This window comes from Cydia pomonella, chromosome 17 (genome assembly GCF_033807575.1).
Source record: "Cydia pomonella isolate Wapato2018A chromosome 17, ilCydPomo1, whole genome shotgun sequence".
In the NCBI taxonomy this organism is placed as follows: Eukaryota; Metazoa; Arthropoda; class Insecta; order Lepidoptera; family Tortricidae; genus Cydia; species Cydia pomonella.
In genome coordinates this window covers 4003167-4021143 of record NC_084719.1, presented here as the reverse complement: position 1 = coordinate 4021143, position 17977 = coordinate 4003167, and the positions used below count along the sequence as shown (strand labels likewise).

Genomic DNA, 17977 nt, shown 5'->3' with positions numbered 1-17977 from the left:
GCCACGCCGATACTTTATTTTTTAAAGTGTCCAGCCCAAGCTTCAGCTGCAGGCTTCGGCATAAAAATCATGTTTCGACTGAAGGTTCGGTTTTTTCTAAAACTATAACAATACCGAACTTTGAGTTTCGATTTCGGGTCCAGCAAAAAATCCTGTTTCGGTCGGACACTAATCCTGATATCCCTAAATCCCATTAGAAAGGTTTGCGATTACTGTGATCTTGGTAGTTTCTTGGTATAATCTTTCTTTTTCTCTGTCTTCTTCTCCTGGCCAATTTCGAGCACAGCGACTGCCTTCTATATCTTAGGTGCGGAAACTAAGCTGGCCCTCCCGCTCGTGCGCCCTTATGTGACTGCAGTAGGCAATCCTCGTCTGCAGTACTCGTCCACACCGAGGGCATGACAAGACTCCGTCTACGTAGTGATAGGTTAAGACTTGTAGGTGGTCGGGCCTTCGGGGCATCTCGCTTATTGTCAAGGTCTACTTTCCTTTGTTCCTCAAAATCATCAACCTTTAATTCCACCAACCGTTTCCACCTCGCCGTTTTCGCTTCCTACTCATATGGATCAATATTATCTTAGGTGCGGAAACTAAGCTGGTCCGCCCGCTCGCCCCTCATGTGACTTCAGTAGGCAATCTTCGTCTGCACTACTCGTCCACACCGAGGGCATGACAAGACTCCGTCTACGTAGTGATAGGTTAAGGCTTGTAGGTGGTCGGGCCTTCAGGGCATCTGGCTTATTATCAAGGTCTATTTTCCTCCGCTACTCAAAATCATGAACCTTTAAGTGCACCAACCGTCTCCACTTCGCCGTTTGCGATTCCTATTCAGAGGGATCAATATTACATCGTCTCATGTGAACATCTTTATAACGGAGGCATATATTGGCCGCCTAGTTACCGCTTGCCGTCCTGCAGTTGCCAGCCGACTCTCAAACATCCTTGATATATGGCCACACCTCCTGCGGCTGTCGTCGCATAAGGTAAACTTCAATTCCAGCAATAGCACATTGAAGCACTTCAATAAATATTCCTCACGCGATCTGGCCAATAAATGCCCATAGAATGTTGTCGTATAGTAGGTAGTTGGCAACCAAATCATCGCGGTCGGGACCAAGGACAAGGTGACAAGGAAGCTTAGTTGTTAATGGAAGTATATTTGTCCTGAAAAAACAAATCTTCATGTCCTTCCTCGAGACATCGGATCTGTACATACACGTGCATGTTATTTAGACATTGTGTACACTGTCCTGTTTACCGGAACACGATACTCTGACAACCACTCAGGATCTCAATTGTGTACACCACTTAATACGTATTCGGTGTTTGTATTATGTACACTTCATCTAATATTACTGATAACAACTTAATGTATAATTTTGTATTCAACATTGAAAAGCTGAAAATAGAGCATGGCTATACTTTTCGTAAATAATTAATTTCCTTAAAACATGGACTGATATTTGGGGTTTTGGTTTCCACTCTTAGTAAATACGTTTTTTGTTTGGTTAATTGGAGGTGTTATTTATTTTATCTACACACATATCATAAACTCTCTATGAAGCCTTCAAAATCCATAAATAATGGCCAACATTACGATAAACTGTTTTGTTACAACAAATTTCTTATCTGTGATGATGTTGTATGAAGTGAGTGAGTGTTGTAAGTTGTGAGTGAATATATCATAGACAGTTTATAATATGTGTGTAGATAAAATAATGTATGTAACTGTACATAATTAGGCATTAAAACACTCGTGTGATCCTATTAAGAAACTCACTTCGTTCGTTTCTTAAACCCACACTCGTGTATTTTAATGCCTTTTATTATGTACCAGTCACATAAACTACTATTACCTTGGCTTGTTGTGGTGCTGTTAATGGTTAGGCATGTAATTAAAAAATAGAAATAAATCGTCATACGCGGCACCCAGGCTACAAACAACGTGTGTGCCACTTAGGCTGATAGCCAATACGGCAAAAAGTACTCAAAAAATTATTCAAACTTTTGGAAATCATGCGTTGTAGGTACACGATCAATGGATTGAGCCCCAAGTCCCGCTCAAACTACTTAAGTACTGGTGCTTCGAAGGAGGGAGAGTTTTTAAATTAGCAAATTTTGACACCGAAAATTATAGAAATGTTTTTAGATTTGTGTATCCAATGTTAACGATTGTATTCACAGTCACATTCACGACTCTCTGATAAATACACATCGTTCAAAGATTGCTGTGACCAAACCAGCCAAAGCAACTGAAAAAACAAAATAAAATATACATTTTTGTTACTACCGATATAAATATGTGTATATATCGAATGTATCCGTTGGCCCGCGTGAGCTTCGGTCCAATTTATATCCAATCAAGGAGTATTTGCTTTCCATCCGGATTGGAAAGGTCGCGGTTCGGCAAATTTTCGGCCGCTGCGAGGCTCAGCGACCTGTGTACATATTCAGTTATATGTCAATAATAGCAGATAGAATGACACGCTAAAAACATATTCCATCCTGTTACATAACTGATGAAATAATATATTTACAATTTGCATTTAAAAGTATTTGCTATACTCTAATAAATTTGATGTATATAACTGTATATTCAAATAACTTTATAAATTAAAATGTTGCAATTTATTTAAAATTAGGGTTGAAGTAACTATCTACCTGTTAGCGCTCTGTAAAGGAAACTTGAGAACAAGTTTTACCATTATAATTAGGTTATTTTTTACAAATGTCCAGTAGGTCTAAGATAATCGGCTCTTTATCATTTGTCACCATGCCTGTCACGTTCTAACGAGTATGTAATTGCGAAAGCGACGGGCATAGTGACAAATGATAAAGATAATTTATTTGTCAAACATGAGTAAAGTAATATGTTATACTGTACTAAGTTGTCCTTCATGCTCTGCCTTTTGGCGTACAAAATATAGTATACCTATCTATAAAATATGGAACCGGCAGCATTTTACCATAAACAAGACCCAAAAAGCTGGTTAAGTTTAATTTTCATTGATATTTGTTACTTTGAAAATTAATGGCCCAATACATCCCATGACTGGAGCAAAAAACGATCATTTTAATTGGTTAATAATATTGAAACCAATTGCAGTAGCTTTCATTAAATACATAGAAAACATAAAGGATGAATTGGACATTTAACTTTTAAAGCATAAAGCGGTAGAAATTTTACACATGTCGGTGAAATATAAAAAAATACCCCAAATTTTCTCTTAAATGTCCCATGATTGGTGCCGTTAACATAGGTCGTTTTCCTTTTTGCATTTGCTTTAATTTTCTTTTATTATATTTTTAAAGAAATATGTCCTATAACTCCTTCCTTTTCAACTTTAACCCTCCAGCTGCCCGGACAAACCTCAGCCTCAGCAACCGCAAAGCTTCCAACTCCAATTTAACCCGTTCCTACTGGCGCCATCTAGCGATAAGTAGTAACTGAACCAAACTAATCCAACAGCGGTTGGATGGCGGTCGGGAAGTTTCCTAAGCCGATATAGATTCGAGGTTGCAATATTTGAAGCTTAGAGGGGCAAGAATGTATGTGGCTGTTGTAGACTTTGAGTTAGATCGTTTTCAAATTGAGAATACTGGAAATTCAATTACCATCGCCTAAGTATCTTTGTAACTAATATCAAACCACTTTCTAACCCATCTTAGTCATTTTAGCAGCCACTACGATCTACATAGTATACATATGTATTTAGACAGGTATGTATAATTGTATATGGGTATGTTGTGTCGTTGTTCCCCCATAGGTTCTAATTTAGCCGACTTTCAGGCCAATTCGAATGTACACTGACATCAGAATGATATTTGAATGTTATTTAGCTATCGTGCCAATACATGTACGGACAAGTACGAGCAAATTGCACTGTAACTGAATGACAACTTGAAACTTTAAGATAATAACAATCTTAACATCTTACACCCATGAGCGCTGGTAGCCTAGCGGTAATAGCGTGCGACTTGCAATCCGGTGGTCGCGGGTTCAAACCCCGGCTCGTACCAATGAGTTTTTCGGAACTTCTGTACGAAATACAAATACAAATACAAATACAATTGTTTATTTAACAAATATAAGTTTAAACAGTGTTACATGTTATACTGACCTCCACACTAGGCATAGCCTGTCTCGTAGAGGAAATAATAAGATTAACATATTGTAAGCATTAGCGGCTAGTAGCAACAGTAAGTACTTATTCTAAAGGTAATACATATAATTAATTTAAGTAGCAATTAAAAACAGATAAGATTTATGACCTAGGTAAGTAACATGCTAAGAAAAATGAAGTTGTATTATAGCACAAACGTGTGTGTGTGTGTGTGTGTGTGTGCGTGTGTGTGTTAGTTTGTGTGTGTGTGTGTATTTAGGTCTCGTTAGGATGTCGTCTTTAATAGATTTTCGGTGTCTACATAAGATAGGCTTATCATGTTTTTCAGTAGAAGCTTCCTTGTCTTGTAAACGGAGTGCTCTTTAAACTCGTATAGCCCTACTAGACGATTGTAAATACGGGGGAACAAAAATACTGGGAAATGGTGTGCAAATTTGGTATTAACTGCAAATATCATTTGATATTTATCAGTCGCTTTTTGGTGAAGGAAAACATCGCGAGGAAACCGGACTAATCCCATTAAGGCCTATTTTACCCTCTAGGTTAAAAGGTCAGATGGCAGTCGCTTTTGTAAAAACAATTCTTGGCATTAGTTGCCAAGCGGACCCCAGGCTCCCATGAGTTGGGCAAAATACCAACCAACCAACGAAACGCGAGGAGTAGGAGAAGGATTATATTACTCTCGACTTTTTGTCCCGACTCAAAGAAGCGGGGTCTGGGGTCCACTTTATGAAAGCGACTGCCATCTGACCTTCCCAGCCGAGGGAAAACCGAGCCTTATTGGGATTTGTTCCTAGATAATAAAAATCATAGACTTAGTATTTTATATGATGGACCAATCGCGTGCGCCCGTGATGGACAGAACATGCGCAATGCGAAGAAATTAAAAATATGTTTAAAGATTCCTGACAACATACTTTTTTTATACTAAGTCGATGGCAAACAAGCATACGGCCCGCCTGATGGTAAGCAGTCTCCGTAGCCTATGTACGCCTGCAACTCCTGAAGAGTTACATTCGCGTTACGACCATAGCACTCCGGACCGTCGTTGAGCTCTGGCAACCTTACTCACCGGCAGGAACACAACACTATGAGTAGGGTCTAGTGTTATTTGACTGCGGTTTTCTGTATGGAGGTACTTCCCCAGTTGGGCTCTGCTCTAGATCTGGAATGACACCCGCTGTGCTGTGCCCTACCACACAAAGCGAGATGACATTCACAGTGCCCATACCTCTCTTGCCTCGCTTCATACCAAACATAACCTACGTAATTTGGTCTAGTTATTTGTTACCCGCTTTGAATTCATGGTGGGGGATAAAAAAAGTGAGACTCTGACAAGGCCAAACAATAATAACGCTTTCTCTGCTACTCTATTTGAAAGATACATAAGTCTATCCCGTTCGGTCATTTCTCCCCACCGCTGATAACTGATCCAATCAAATACTAGATTCATAATAAAATTATTGTTATACTAACACCTTTTGTCCTGTTTAAGTACAAAGATATAGGCACACAAAGGAAACTTACTGTCAAACCTTTTTCAAATTTTCTCTAAGCAACATTTTCAGCCTATTTATCTATGACATGACCGTTTTTCCTTTTCCCTGATCAAACTTATTCTTTCTCAGCTTTTCGGTGCCTTATATTTTAAAAGCCAATTATTTGTCAGGCATTTTATGACGACCAGTCTGGCCTAGTGGGTAGTGACCCTGCCTATAAAGCCAGTGGTCCTGGGTTCGAATCCCGGTAAGGGCATTTATTTGTCTGATGAGCACAGATATTTGTTCCTGAGTCATGGATGTTTTCTATATATTTAAGTATTTGTATATTACATATATCGTTGTCTGAGTACCCACAACACAAGCCTTCTTCAGCTTACCGTGGGACTTAGTTAATTTGTGTAAGAATGTCCCTATAATATTTATTTTATTATTTATTATTATTTATTTCTCCAATTTCAATTGAAAGTACTTCCCAACTTCTGATACTCTTTTATTTTTAACCGACTTCAAAAAAGGAGGAGTTGTTTTTTTTTGTATGTATGTTACTCGATATCTCCGAAAATCATGAACCGATTTTCAAAAAAAAATTTAATCGAACGGGTATAACCCCGAGATGGTCGCGTTGGCACCAAGTCGGGGTCTGATGATAGGATCTTGGAGAAATCGAGGGAACTCTTCAAATGTTATAGGTACATGTATGGCGCTTTTGGTAATTTTTATTTAAAGTCGGTTTTATTTTTTGTTATTCGATAAAAAAGTACATAGCTTAAATTAACTACAAGGTCAACTTTGTGTGGGCAGACATTATTTGATAATTAGGAAGTCACTACGTTAATCGAATTAATATTAAAAATGCAAAAGTAATTATTTGTTTCGGTCCGATTCTTCGTCTCTCCGATGTTATTGAAAGCATAAGTTTTAGGCTTGAATTAAATTTAGAGACCTACTCCTTACAAAAAACAGGAGGAGAAAGGAGAAATGGCACAAGTCCGACCCTACATAGTCAGAGTCGCAGGCGCAGCTAGTATTACAAATAAAAATAGAAGAAAATGGCTCAATGAACATTATTTCATACCCCCGACAGAACTGAGACTGTGTTGTTGCATACGATCAAATGTTCCCAATTATTTTTTTAAACGAGTGGACCAATCTAGTAGCAATATTATTATTATGTCTGTCTTTTACTAATTCTCGGGACCATGGGGACATTTGGAAGGCGTGCGGCGGGCCGAAGCCAACACGTAGATGCCCCTTGTAATAAGACAATTTACTCTAAATGTATATTATTATTTATTATTATTTTATTTGATACACTAGCAGCTCTTGGAGCTGATGCGTGTATATCGCAGCACTTGTGTTTATTTAGCACTTTTTAATGTTCTAAAATGTGTATCTATAGTCTATTTTTGAAAGAGTTCACTGACGGTGCACTAACAACAGTGTCTGGTAGGGTATTATGTTAAATATTAGCAATATTTAGTATTAACTATCTAGATTACACTAGAGTATTTATGTCGACAATTTAAAAATAATATTTTATTATATTAGCCTAATTTAATTTTCCACTGCTGGGCAAAAAGGGTTATGTTTATGTCTCAGTAAATACCTGGAAACCCAGTGTTAAATCAAAATATTCAAAATAGAAGTATATTTTTAGTGAAACAATAACGTTTAAGCAAATATGATTAAAAGAGCTCATCAAACAGCTTATTATCTCATATGGCGGCCCGTCACGTTTGACCCAATTATACGAGAAAACTAATTAATTTTTCATAGTAGCACAGGGTATGAAAACTGCAGTAACAACATTTCTCTTTTTTACCGCTCTGTGCTAAGATAATAAATAAATAAATAAATAAATATTATAGGACATTATTACACAAATTGACTAAGTCCCACAGTAAGCTCAATAAGGCTTGTGTTGAGGGTACTTAGACAACGATATATAATAATATATAAATATTTATAAATACATAGAAAACACCCATGACGCAGGAACAAATATCCATGCTCATCACACGAATAAATGCCCTTACCAGGATTTGAACCCGGGACCATCAGCTTCGTAGGCAGGGTCACTACCCACTAGGCCAAACCGGTCGTCAAATAAAAGCACCTAGCAAGTTATAAATAGAAGTATTAGTCGACAATCCATATCTAAGGAATCAGCAAAGCGCATGTAACACCTCTGGAGTTGCAGACATCCATAGGCTACGGAGACAGCTTACCATCAGGCAGGCCGTATACTTGTTTGCCACCGACATATTATTAAAAAATGGGTTTTATGCTTTCTTGCGTCTTATATAATTTAACATCAAATTCAATAAATCTTCTGGGGAAAAAAGGATAGCATTTCTAACGTTTACAATTCTTAAAAAAAGATTACGGAAGACTAAGTTACGGATAACAGGGATCGGAAACCGGTATATTTTTTTGTATGGGAACGAAAACGGTATTTTTTCGTTCTTTGTTAATTACTTCATTTCTAATTAGGCAATGTAATAATACGAAGTCGTTATCTGAAAACACAACTGAGTCCTACATTTAGAGTATAAAATAAACCGAAATATATGGTTATTTCGATGTTTTTGCAAAAAACCGGTTCCGATCCCTGACGGATAAAGATATTACATAAATGACGCGTTCAGATTTTAATTATGTACCTAAATTAAAACGTAATTATTTTTATCAGGCTATTACGAATTTATATTGTTACCTTTATTTCCAACGTTTCGACGCAAGATTTCGGGTTCGTGCCTAAATGTCACAATAGGTAATTCAACAAAATTATAAATGCTATGAAAATATCATAAAATAAATCAACAAATATCCCTACTGCTCTTTCTATCACTGTAAGCTATCAATTTTAATATGATTCGTAAACAGTCACCAGTCAGTGAATTGAAAATTGTAAATACGATTTCAGCACACTGTTTGCACGATACATCATCCCGGTTACGATGATTCGGCTCGATGATTGCGGTTACCGAATTAATTCGGTCATCGGTAACCTTATGGTGACAAATGGAAAATATGACGGAAATTGAAGATTATTATATTTGTTGAAAACGATATCCATTTACAAAATTGATGGCCAGCATGAAAGTAGTTCCTATTACTGTACAGAAATACGTTATGACATCAAAAAGATGTCACTCACCAATTAGGCAATTACCAGTAACCAATTAAACAAAAACTTAAAAAAAGCATTATTCTACATTATAATTACAAGAAGCATTCCTCGCGCTGTCCCGTACGGACGCGTTTTATTTCCTGTGTAGTGACTTTTTCGTCGTTGTGCAGGCGATTATTTTTCTATGCATATTTTTGAGCATTAGCCACAGAAAATGAAACTCTTGGGATAATTACATGGAATGCTTTAAAAACTATAATTTGACATGTCTCTACTGGGGCTCTTCCTCATAATTTTTCCTCGTATAATTTGGGGCCACCTTTATAGAGGAAACTATTTTTAATATGCGTGGTTGTCTCAGGCACTCCGCTCACAAGTCTCACAACATAATCTTATACAAACTGAACAAGTCGGTATTTTTATATTTTCATTTATATACGATTAACAAACTTTGGTCCGTGACTATATCCGTCAAAAAACTTTTGAAATCTTCAGCCCCATTTTCAGTCTGCTAGGGGTAGGATTTTTGAAAATCCTTCCTTAGTAGATTCCTACAACAGAATATGTTTTCTGAACCAAGGTCTTAACTTCAATGGCGTAGCGTTATCCGTCAGTATTTGTATTACACAGAGTATTTGTATTTTGATCAGATAAATATAGTTTATTAGGCATATTACAATGAGCTTATGAACGTTAAATAAACCGCCGGCTCTAACCCTACACCTCTGACCCGAGACGATTTAAATCCCTCCAAAATTGAAGGGGGGTATCCCAATATGGAGCCGGCGAGAAACTTGACGGAACACATTTTTGAAAACATTACATCGTATAACTAACATACAATTTAAATAAATATAAAATTTAAAAAATATATCATAAAATAACATAAAGTAGGTAAGAAAGTTCTTACAGAAATTTAATGCACTAGATTGTCATTGCCAGATTATTTAAGATATTGGCGTTATGTGCTTTGAAGTTGGTTTATCTCTACATGGGAAATCCTTATCGGGAAGTACTTGCCATCAAATCCTTCTAAATATCAAGTAATCTACATGAATCTACTCGTCTCAATCAATTGCGGTCCGGCAAGCGTTGATTTAGATTATCGGAAACCACTTTGATTGATTCGGGGACACTGTAATTAATTTAGTGTTGGTTTAATAGAATGTAGTTTAAATTTAGATCGGATATTAAAGATTTCTGAGCAGGACAGGGCTGGCCCTGTCTATCTGGATAGATAGTCTGGGAAAGCTCATAATCATTGGCCCCAAGCCCAGGAAGTTTAGGGATGGACGTATGATCATGCGTTGGGTAGACAGAATAACGTCAAAGACAATACAGGCTAGTATACACTGGATCCAAGATAGAGGGGTTTGAAGAGCACTGGTGAAGAGTGTCCACAGTCGTCACGTCCCTCAACCATGAGGATACGACAAGGAAGAAGAAGAAGTAAAGAGTATATTTAGTCAGCTTCGTAGGATTACTAACTAGGCCGTAGTGGCTTTGAATAAAAGCACGAAATATGTTAAACCCTACATTTCCCAGGATCCCACATTCGCCACAGACAACCATAACGCTCACTGACAGTTTAACCTTTAATAAAATAGGGGTGTTGGTTGTATTTATCATGCAATATTTCACACCGTGCAAGAAATAAAGCACCAGAAAATTATTTTTAAACTTTTCGACGCCAATGACGGATATATCCGCACCGTAGGCCCAACGCCAAAGACGGATTAATCCGTCACAGACCACAGAGTAACATAGACCTACGTGCTTATGCATAAAGTACAATTTCAGTTTTGACACTTCGGTGACGTGGCGTCCGCGTGACAGCTTTTGTGTTTGGACTGTACAGTCCTAAATTCCATAGTTGCTAATCGGTTTGACAGTCTAAAAAAAGAAACTGATTTGATCAATGAGTCAAATGTATCACTGACTTTTCAATTTAATAGTCAATATAAAAATCACTGTATGGTGTTCAATAACAGTTCCATTTCACCAAAAGATAGTTAAAAGCATTGAAAGAGATGTTTTTCGATACTATTTTCACTATCTTATTACATATCTGTGGCGTATAGCTCACTGCATCCGATTCGGACGACGTGCGAGCGGGATGTCGCTATAATACGCGCATAGCTTTGTCTCACTCAAATATCGGAACGACGTGTGAATCGGATGCAGTGTGCCATGCACCTGCTTCTAGAAAGTCACTTATAAATTCCCTTCCCATTCCAGTTGATGGCGGCTTCTCCCGCAAAGCTTGCTGGTGGGACTTCGCTCGCCACCTGGACCGCCTGGACGCCGTGTTGCTGACCAGGCTGAACAACTGTTCCGCTGCGGGTATGGCGGCTGTGCTACGCAGGAAGGCACAGGCGTCTGTTTACCCGCAGATTGGACATTTCTTCTGTAACCTGGAAGTAAGTACTGACCACCTGGACTAATAAGATGCTCTAACCAAGATTTAGTAGCAATAACTACTCGATCGTGGGGATGGAGTAGAAAGGCACAGGCCTGGAGATGAAACGGGTCAAACTGAAGTGTCCAGCTCTAAGATGCTCTAGGATGTCGGGCACTTCTGCAAACTTGTCAGCGAAACGAGAGACTGATGACGGCTGACCAGGCGGTTTAATAGGGTGTTGCTTATTTCGTTGAAGTTAAAATTAACCACGTCTAGTCTCTGCTATTAAACCAATGTAGATTTTTTTCAGAATTTCCAGTTACGTTTCAGAGGTCACTGATCTATGAAACCGCACTTTGTAAATTTGTTTAAACCCATAATAGAAATATATATATTTTTTTTGTGTGTTTATTTTTTATTAATGTGTTTTTATATAGTAGGTATATGAATTTTTGAATATTTTTATGGCTGTTTTAGGAGAAGGAAGGCATAAAACGCGAATATTATGACTGATGAAAATAACTGACACTCCATATTAGGTACTAATTATATTATATAGAGCTCAACGAGGTGGGGGGCGGGTTTAGGGTCGGCAACGCGCATGTAACTCCTCTGGAGTTGCAGGCGTACATAGGCTACGGAGACTGCTTACCATCAGGCGGGCCGTATGCTTGTTTGCCACCGACGTAGTATAAAAAAAAAAAAAATATTAGCACATAACCCTCCGCTCCGCAGTCGGCTATTTGGCGCCATACCGCTCTCAATGTCACGTATCAAGTGCGCAACCCGATCCGACCTACACGCGCGAATGCACCCTGCTTACTGAACGCGAGAACGCATCCATTGACATAAAATATTATTGTTTGTAAAATTATAAACTAAATATATAAATATTTTTGGGACATTCTTACACATATCAAACTAGCCCCAAACTAAAAAAATTAAAGAAAATTAAATGAATTTAAATTGGACAAGATCCATATACAAAAACACAAAACAACAAACAATTAAAATATTTTCATATAAATTACATACAATAAAATTAAAATATTAATTAAATTAAATTATAAATACGAATTGAATTAAATTAACATTATTCATTAAATTAAAATTATCAATTAAATTAAATTAAAATGATCAATTAAATTATATTAAAATTATTACTTGTCGTAGTGGGCATGTGGCGCGTGAGATTTCGCCCAGTGGCCAAATATCGGGCTGTCATGGGCCCCTGCGACCGCGCTCAAGAGCCTGTTAAAACTAAACGAAGTTTGTAATTGTGTAAATATCCGTGCTCATCACACTGTCGCCTGCGGTATTTCCGGACCGATACGACCTTCAAACCTTCAAGAAAAGAGCTCCCATCTTAAAGGCCGGCAACGCACTTACAACCCCTCTAGTGTTGCAGGTGTCCATGGGCAGTGGTAATCGCTCACCATCAGGTGATCCGTCTGCTCGTTTACCTCCTGTATCATAGAAAAAAATGCCCTTACCGGGATTCGAACCCGGGACCCTCGGTTTCATAGGTAGGGTCATTTACTGGGGTAACCACATGTCCCGTATTTACGGGATGTCCCGTATTTCAGGCACGAAATTTTCATTGTCCCGTAATTTGGCGAAACCAATAAAAATACCTATTCGAACAATATTTCTTTTCTCGCACACAGTGGTTCATGCATTGTATAGATTATTTAAGAGATCAAGACAAATTTTAAAAGTGATAAAAAAATGCTCGTTTTTATTAAAAACGGCCTGTCTCGTATTTTAACCTCGAATCCCGTATTTTCAATGCAGTTGTCCCGTAAAACCAGAAATCACATCTGGTCACCCTAGTCACTACCCACTAGGATAGACAGGTCGTCAAAACCATTTTAACAGGTATGAATATGAATGTAATTTGTATACTGTAATGAACATATTTTAGGTACATTCCTGCAATTAGTCTTCTTTGTGTACCACTTACTTGCTTCTGCCTGCGACTTCCTCTGCGTGGAATTTATTTAATCGTATGGCTTATACAAAAAAATAGGCAGTTACATAAATATCACAGAATATCGCATTTGTGATCGCCTCTGTGTTTGCTACTCTTTAGCACTCTTTAGCACCAGGGTTGTGGTAGGTTATTCCTGCGGACGCGAGTAACAGTTGTCCCTCGGCGGTGTAAGCATGAAGAGGTAACAGATAGACAGACATACAGTTACTATTGCATTCATAACATTCGTAAAAAAGTCAAAGTCAAAATATCCTTTATTCAAATAGGCCTAGCAACAAGCACTTTTAAAGGGACGTAGGGACGTGTAGTATGTAATTAGTTTTTATTTATGATTTAGAGCGATCATTCGCAGCCTGTTTGTCCCTCACATAATAAGATCAAACAGATCATACAGTAAAATCTTTAGCGAAGACACAAAGGCAGAGCCTTTGTGAAACAATAAAGATATAGCATTGCGTATCTAAAGCTAGGTTTCTACTAACGGAAGAGTAATGAGGGATTTATGACTAAGCAAGAAGTATACAATAATTATTAGGTACTCTTTGTTGATGAAAGCGCTTATTACAGTTTATTGTTGCGAGTCAGAGACAAGAGGAGTCATTAAAAAATCCGCTCCGCTCGCAACAGAGCGTAACTCTTTTAGAGCGGTATGGAGATAAACACGGCGCGGCTTTTGGGTGGGACATGTTGCCAGGCAGAGTGATGGCAGGTGGACCAAAATGTTGACAGATTGGAGGACGCTTTCGGATGAAAAAAGCGCCTGGCGTCCGTTGGCAATATGGGTGGATGACATTCGAAAAGTCGCGGGACACATCTGGATGCGATTAGCCCAGGACCGAAATAAGTGTCGTACACGAAAAGAGGCCTATGCTCAGCAGTGGGCGACTGGAGGCTCAAATGATGAATAATGATGATGATGATGATGATGGAGATAAACGAAATATATCTTCTTCTTCCTCTCGTTATCCCGGCATTTTGCCATGGCTCACGGGAGCCTGGGGTCCGCTTGGCAACTAATCCCGAGAATTGGCGTAGGCACTAGTTTTTACGAAAGCGATTGCCATCTGACCTTTCAACCCAGAGGGTAAACTAGGCCTTATTGGGATTAATCCGGTTTCCTCACGATGTTTTCCTTCACCGAAAAGCGACTGGTGAATATCAAATGATATTTCGTACATAAGTTCCGAAAAACTCATTGGTATGAGCCGGGGTTCGAACCCACGACCTCCGTATTGCAAGTCGCACGCTCTTACCGCTAGGCCACCAGCGCTTCAAACGAAATATATATATGTCATGTACAAAGGAAAAAACGGAAATTTCGACCCATGCCAACGAGCCCAGGTGGCCGAGCGGTTCAGGCATATGTCGTGTAAACGGAGGAGGCTGGCTCGATTCCAGCCCTGGGTGCTGGAGGCATTTTTTTTCCTTTGTATATGACATGTCGTTTATAGTTGAATACGTCTTAATCCCTTTTTCGGATATATAATTGTTGTTCGGATTAATCCCTGCCGCTTCTTTTCGCCATCGCCCTACGCGACAACATTTTCATCCTCACCACTTAGATGGTTGGCAGTCCTCAACTGTGCGTTTTTCCAGGAACTTTCTGCCTCGCACAGCTAAACTGTGGAATGAACTGTCGCCTGCGGTATTTCCGGACCGATACGACCTTCAAACCTTCAAGAAAAGAGCGTACTCCCATCTTAAACGCCGGCAACGCACTTACAACCCCTCTGGTGTTGCAGGTGTCCATGGGCGGCGGTAATCGCTTACCATCAGGTGATCCGTCTGCTCGTTTGCCTCCTCTACCATAAAAAAAAAAAAAACGTCTACTTCTAAATTTGTCATGGTTTTGTTATTCACACGATACTATCACTCGCTCTTTTTAATACATTTAAAATAAACTACGAGCAGGGGGCCGATTTTTTAATTTCGAGCGCTCAACATTTTTCTAAATTTCGTGTGGATCACTTGAATACCATCTCCACTACTGGGCATTTAAATTATAATAGAACTGAAAACGAGTGATCAATACCATTAGATTCCAGATTTCTATCTATATACGCAAACTATAAACATATACATAAACCTATATATATATATATATATATATATATATATATATATATATATAAATTAGCCATCATGGTCTGAAGTATGTAGTAGATTATCTATGTGCTGTTGGACTATAGTTCGGGGTTAAAATCCATTGATGTGTAAAGTATCACTTTACACTCCGTGCACTATGTCGTCAATTACGCACTAATTGCTGAGTGTGTTCGACGTTTGTACTGTGTTTCCTAGGCTTAACATTAATTTAAGAATAGTTTTGTGTGTCTTGGATATACATACACAATGAAGACAATGTGACAGAAAGTGTGTTTGAATCTAGGTATGTGCCTAAAAATGACAATATCATTTTTGTTGTCTTGTTTTTTTCCATAAAAAAAAAATTGTACAGATAAAAAAAATAGTCCGTCTCCCGTTAGCGTAAAGTAATTTTTAAGTATTAATATAAATATTATTTAAACACCAAATATTTCGTCTTCAAAGTTATTTTTTTCAGCCAAATCAACTAAAATAATTTTATCCCAAATTCTAGCTAACTAAAGCAAAATTTGTTATATTTTTTAATAGTATAGTCAACATCAAAAGTAGCGGATCAAATAAAGCTTCATAAGTATCTACCATTCTGTAACAGCTTAAGAGGCTGTCAACACCCAATGTCCTTGAAATTGATGTTACTTAAACAGTTTTTTAAGAAAGACCATTTGTTTTAGTCAAGTAAGAAAAATAATGTTCATATTTATTATATATTAAAGACCGTGGTTGTATTCGATACATGATTGAACGAAATCGGCTCGATAGAAAATAATTGCAAAGATTGGTTTTAAAATCACAATTAAACGGTTCTATGTCTTTTTTGTTTTGACTTATGGGCCTGCAATTAAAATCACAATTTCAAAACATTTATATCTAAACCGCTAACGAGTAAAATATTACACTAATAATCCACTTTTTTTATTTAAATATTTTTCTTATTATTCCCTTGCCCAGGCCCAGTAACATGCGACAGTGCTATCTCATTTACTCCGATACAAATAGACAGTGTTCGCGCTTCAGGTATTGACAGCCTCTTAACTAAAAGTCATGTCTTTAATATAGAACAAGATATACGAGAACATTTGAAAATTATTTACAATTGGAAAAGTTATACGGAATACCAGATTTTAATCAAAATCAAGCATTTATAAAATAACGACAAATTAATATACGCAACGCAGGTTTCTTCAGGAGGATACAACCATATGTAAATCAGCAACGAGCGTCATAGTTACAAACCCGACCGGCTTGGCCTGGGTTGGAATCCTGTTAAGGAGGGCATTTACTTCTGTGATACTTACTGCCGTGGCGCAGCGACCCGAAGTGGATCTTGGCCTCCGACACCAAAGACCGCCATGCTTCTTCGTCCAAATTTAACACATAAATTTAAGTGATATTTGTTTTGGATGCTTTCTATGTATTTAAGTATTTATATATTACATATATCGTTGTCTGAGTACCCACAACACAAGCCTTCTTGGCTTACCGTGGGTCTTCTGTCCCTATAATCTGGGGCCACGGCCGTGCCCCCGCCAAGACGAGACATATTTATTTATTTAAATAATATAGCTATCCGCAACAGTCCTTTCGAATCATTTTAATTGTTGTTCTAAAGACCGACAAGGAATATATGATCATTGTCAAGAGGGCGCTGTTATTCTCATGTATAGGGTGACAGATGAGGTTAGTATGAAAAATTTAGTTCCAATGAAATTCCGCAATGTAGCGTGTGATCATATACATAGATATGTACCTATATTTCTAGACATTTTATAATTGTATATAATCAATATTTCTTTGACGATCATAGTATAAATTCATATAGATTAGTATAATATAATTTATTTTGTAATTTCATATTATGTAATAAATAAATCTAAATCTATGTAAATAGGCCCTCAACCAAGTGTATACGCTTATAAGGGACTATTATGAAAAACATAAATATACTAATAATACCCGTGTCCGTGAGAAAGTTACTTAATTTATGCTTAGGAATGCACCCTTGAAAATAACGAAAAAAAAACACGGTGGATACGGGTGGTGTGAGCAAAATATTGAATCTCTATTTTTCTTGTTTCCAGGAGCGACGAGCCCTCGCAAGCCCCGACGGGGACAAAGACGCGGACCCCCTCCTCGTGTCCCTCCTACAGGAGGGTTCCGACATGATGGCGGACCTCCGACACCTCAACCTGAAGCCTCAGCAGTGCTACCGTAGCCCTGAGCCTATTAACTTATACCACAAAGTTGGACACGGTACGTTTTGACTAGGTTTAGACCTCAATCTTTAAGATCTCCCACAGGGGCCTCCGAAATCACAACCTGGAGTATCAACAGTGCTACCGTAAACCCCGAGCCTCTTAATTTATATCACAAAGTTGGACACGGTACGTAATGACTGCGAAAGGGCTTAGACTTCAATCTCAACCTCAAAGTTGGTCACGGTACGTCCTTATTTAGGCTTCCTCAATCTTCAAGAACTACTGACATCTTAACCTGAAATCTCAAGAGAGCTAACGTAGCGACGACCTTTCAGTTTGTGTCACACAGTCGGACACAGTACGTATGGACCGCAGGAGGGCTAATAAGTCTTCAATCTTAACCTCAACATGAAGCTTTAACAATGCTATCGTAGCCCTAAGCCAACTTGTGCCACAAAGTTGGCCACTTTTACAAAATAACCTAATTAAGCAACATCGAATATTTATTGAAACTGTTGGCACA

General features: G+C 38.1%; 1 protein-coding gene across 7 annotated transcripts in view; it reads left to right on the top strand.

The window, feature by feature from the left end:
- The window catches only part of LOC133527248 (microtubule-associated protein futsch-like), a 286179-nt gene that overhangs the window by 232990 nt on the left and 35212 nt on the right, over window positions 1–17977 (top strand). For 5 of the 7 annotated variants that reach the window (XM_061864160.1, XM_061864161.1, XM_061864164.1 and 2 more), the window contains 2 exons: window positions 10998–11179; window positions 17338–17509. In XM_061864160.1, coding sequence (XP_061720144.1) covers window positions 10998–11179; window positions 17338–17509 — 354 coding nt within the window. Of the gene's footprint in view, window positions 1–10997; window positions 11180–15396; window positions 15543–17337; window positions 17510–17608; window positions 17641–17977 lie in introns of those variants that run through there. The other 2 variants (XM_061864165.1, XM_061864166.1) reach the window with 2 other exon arrangements.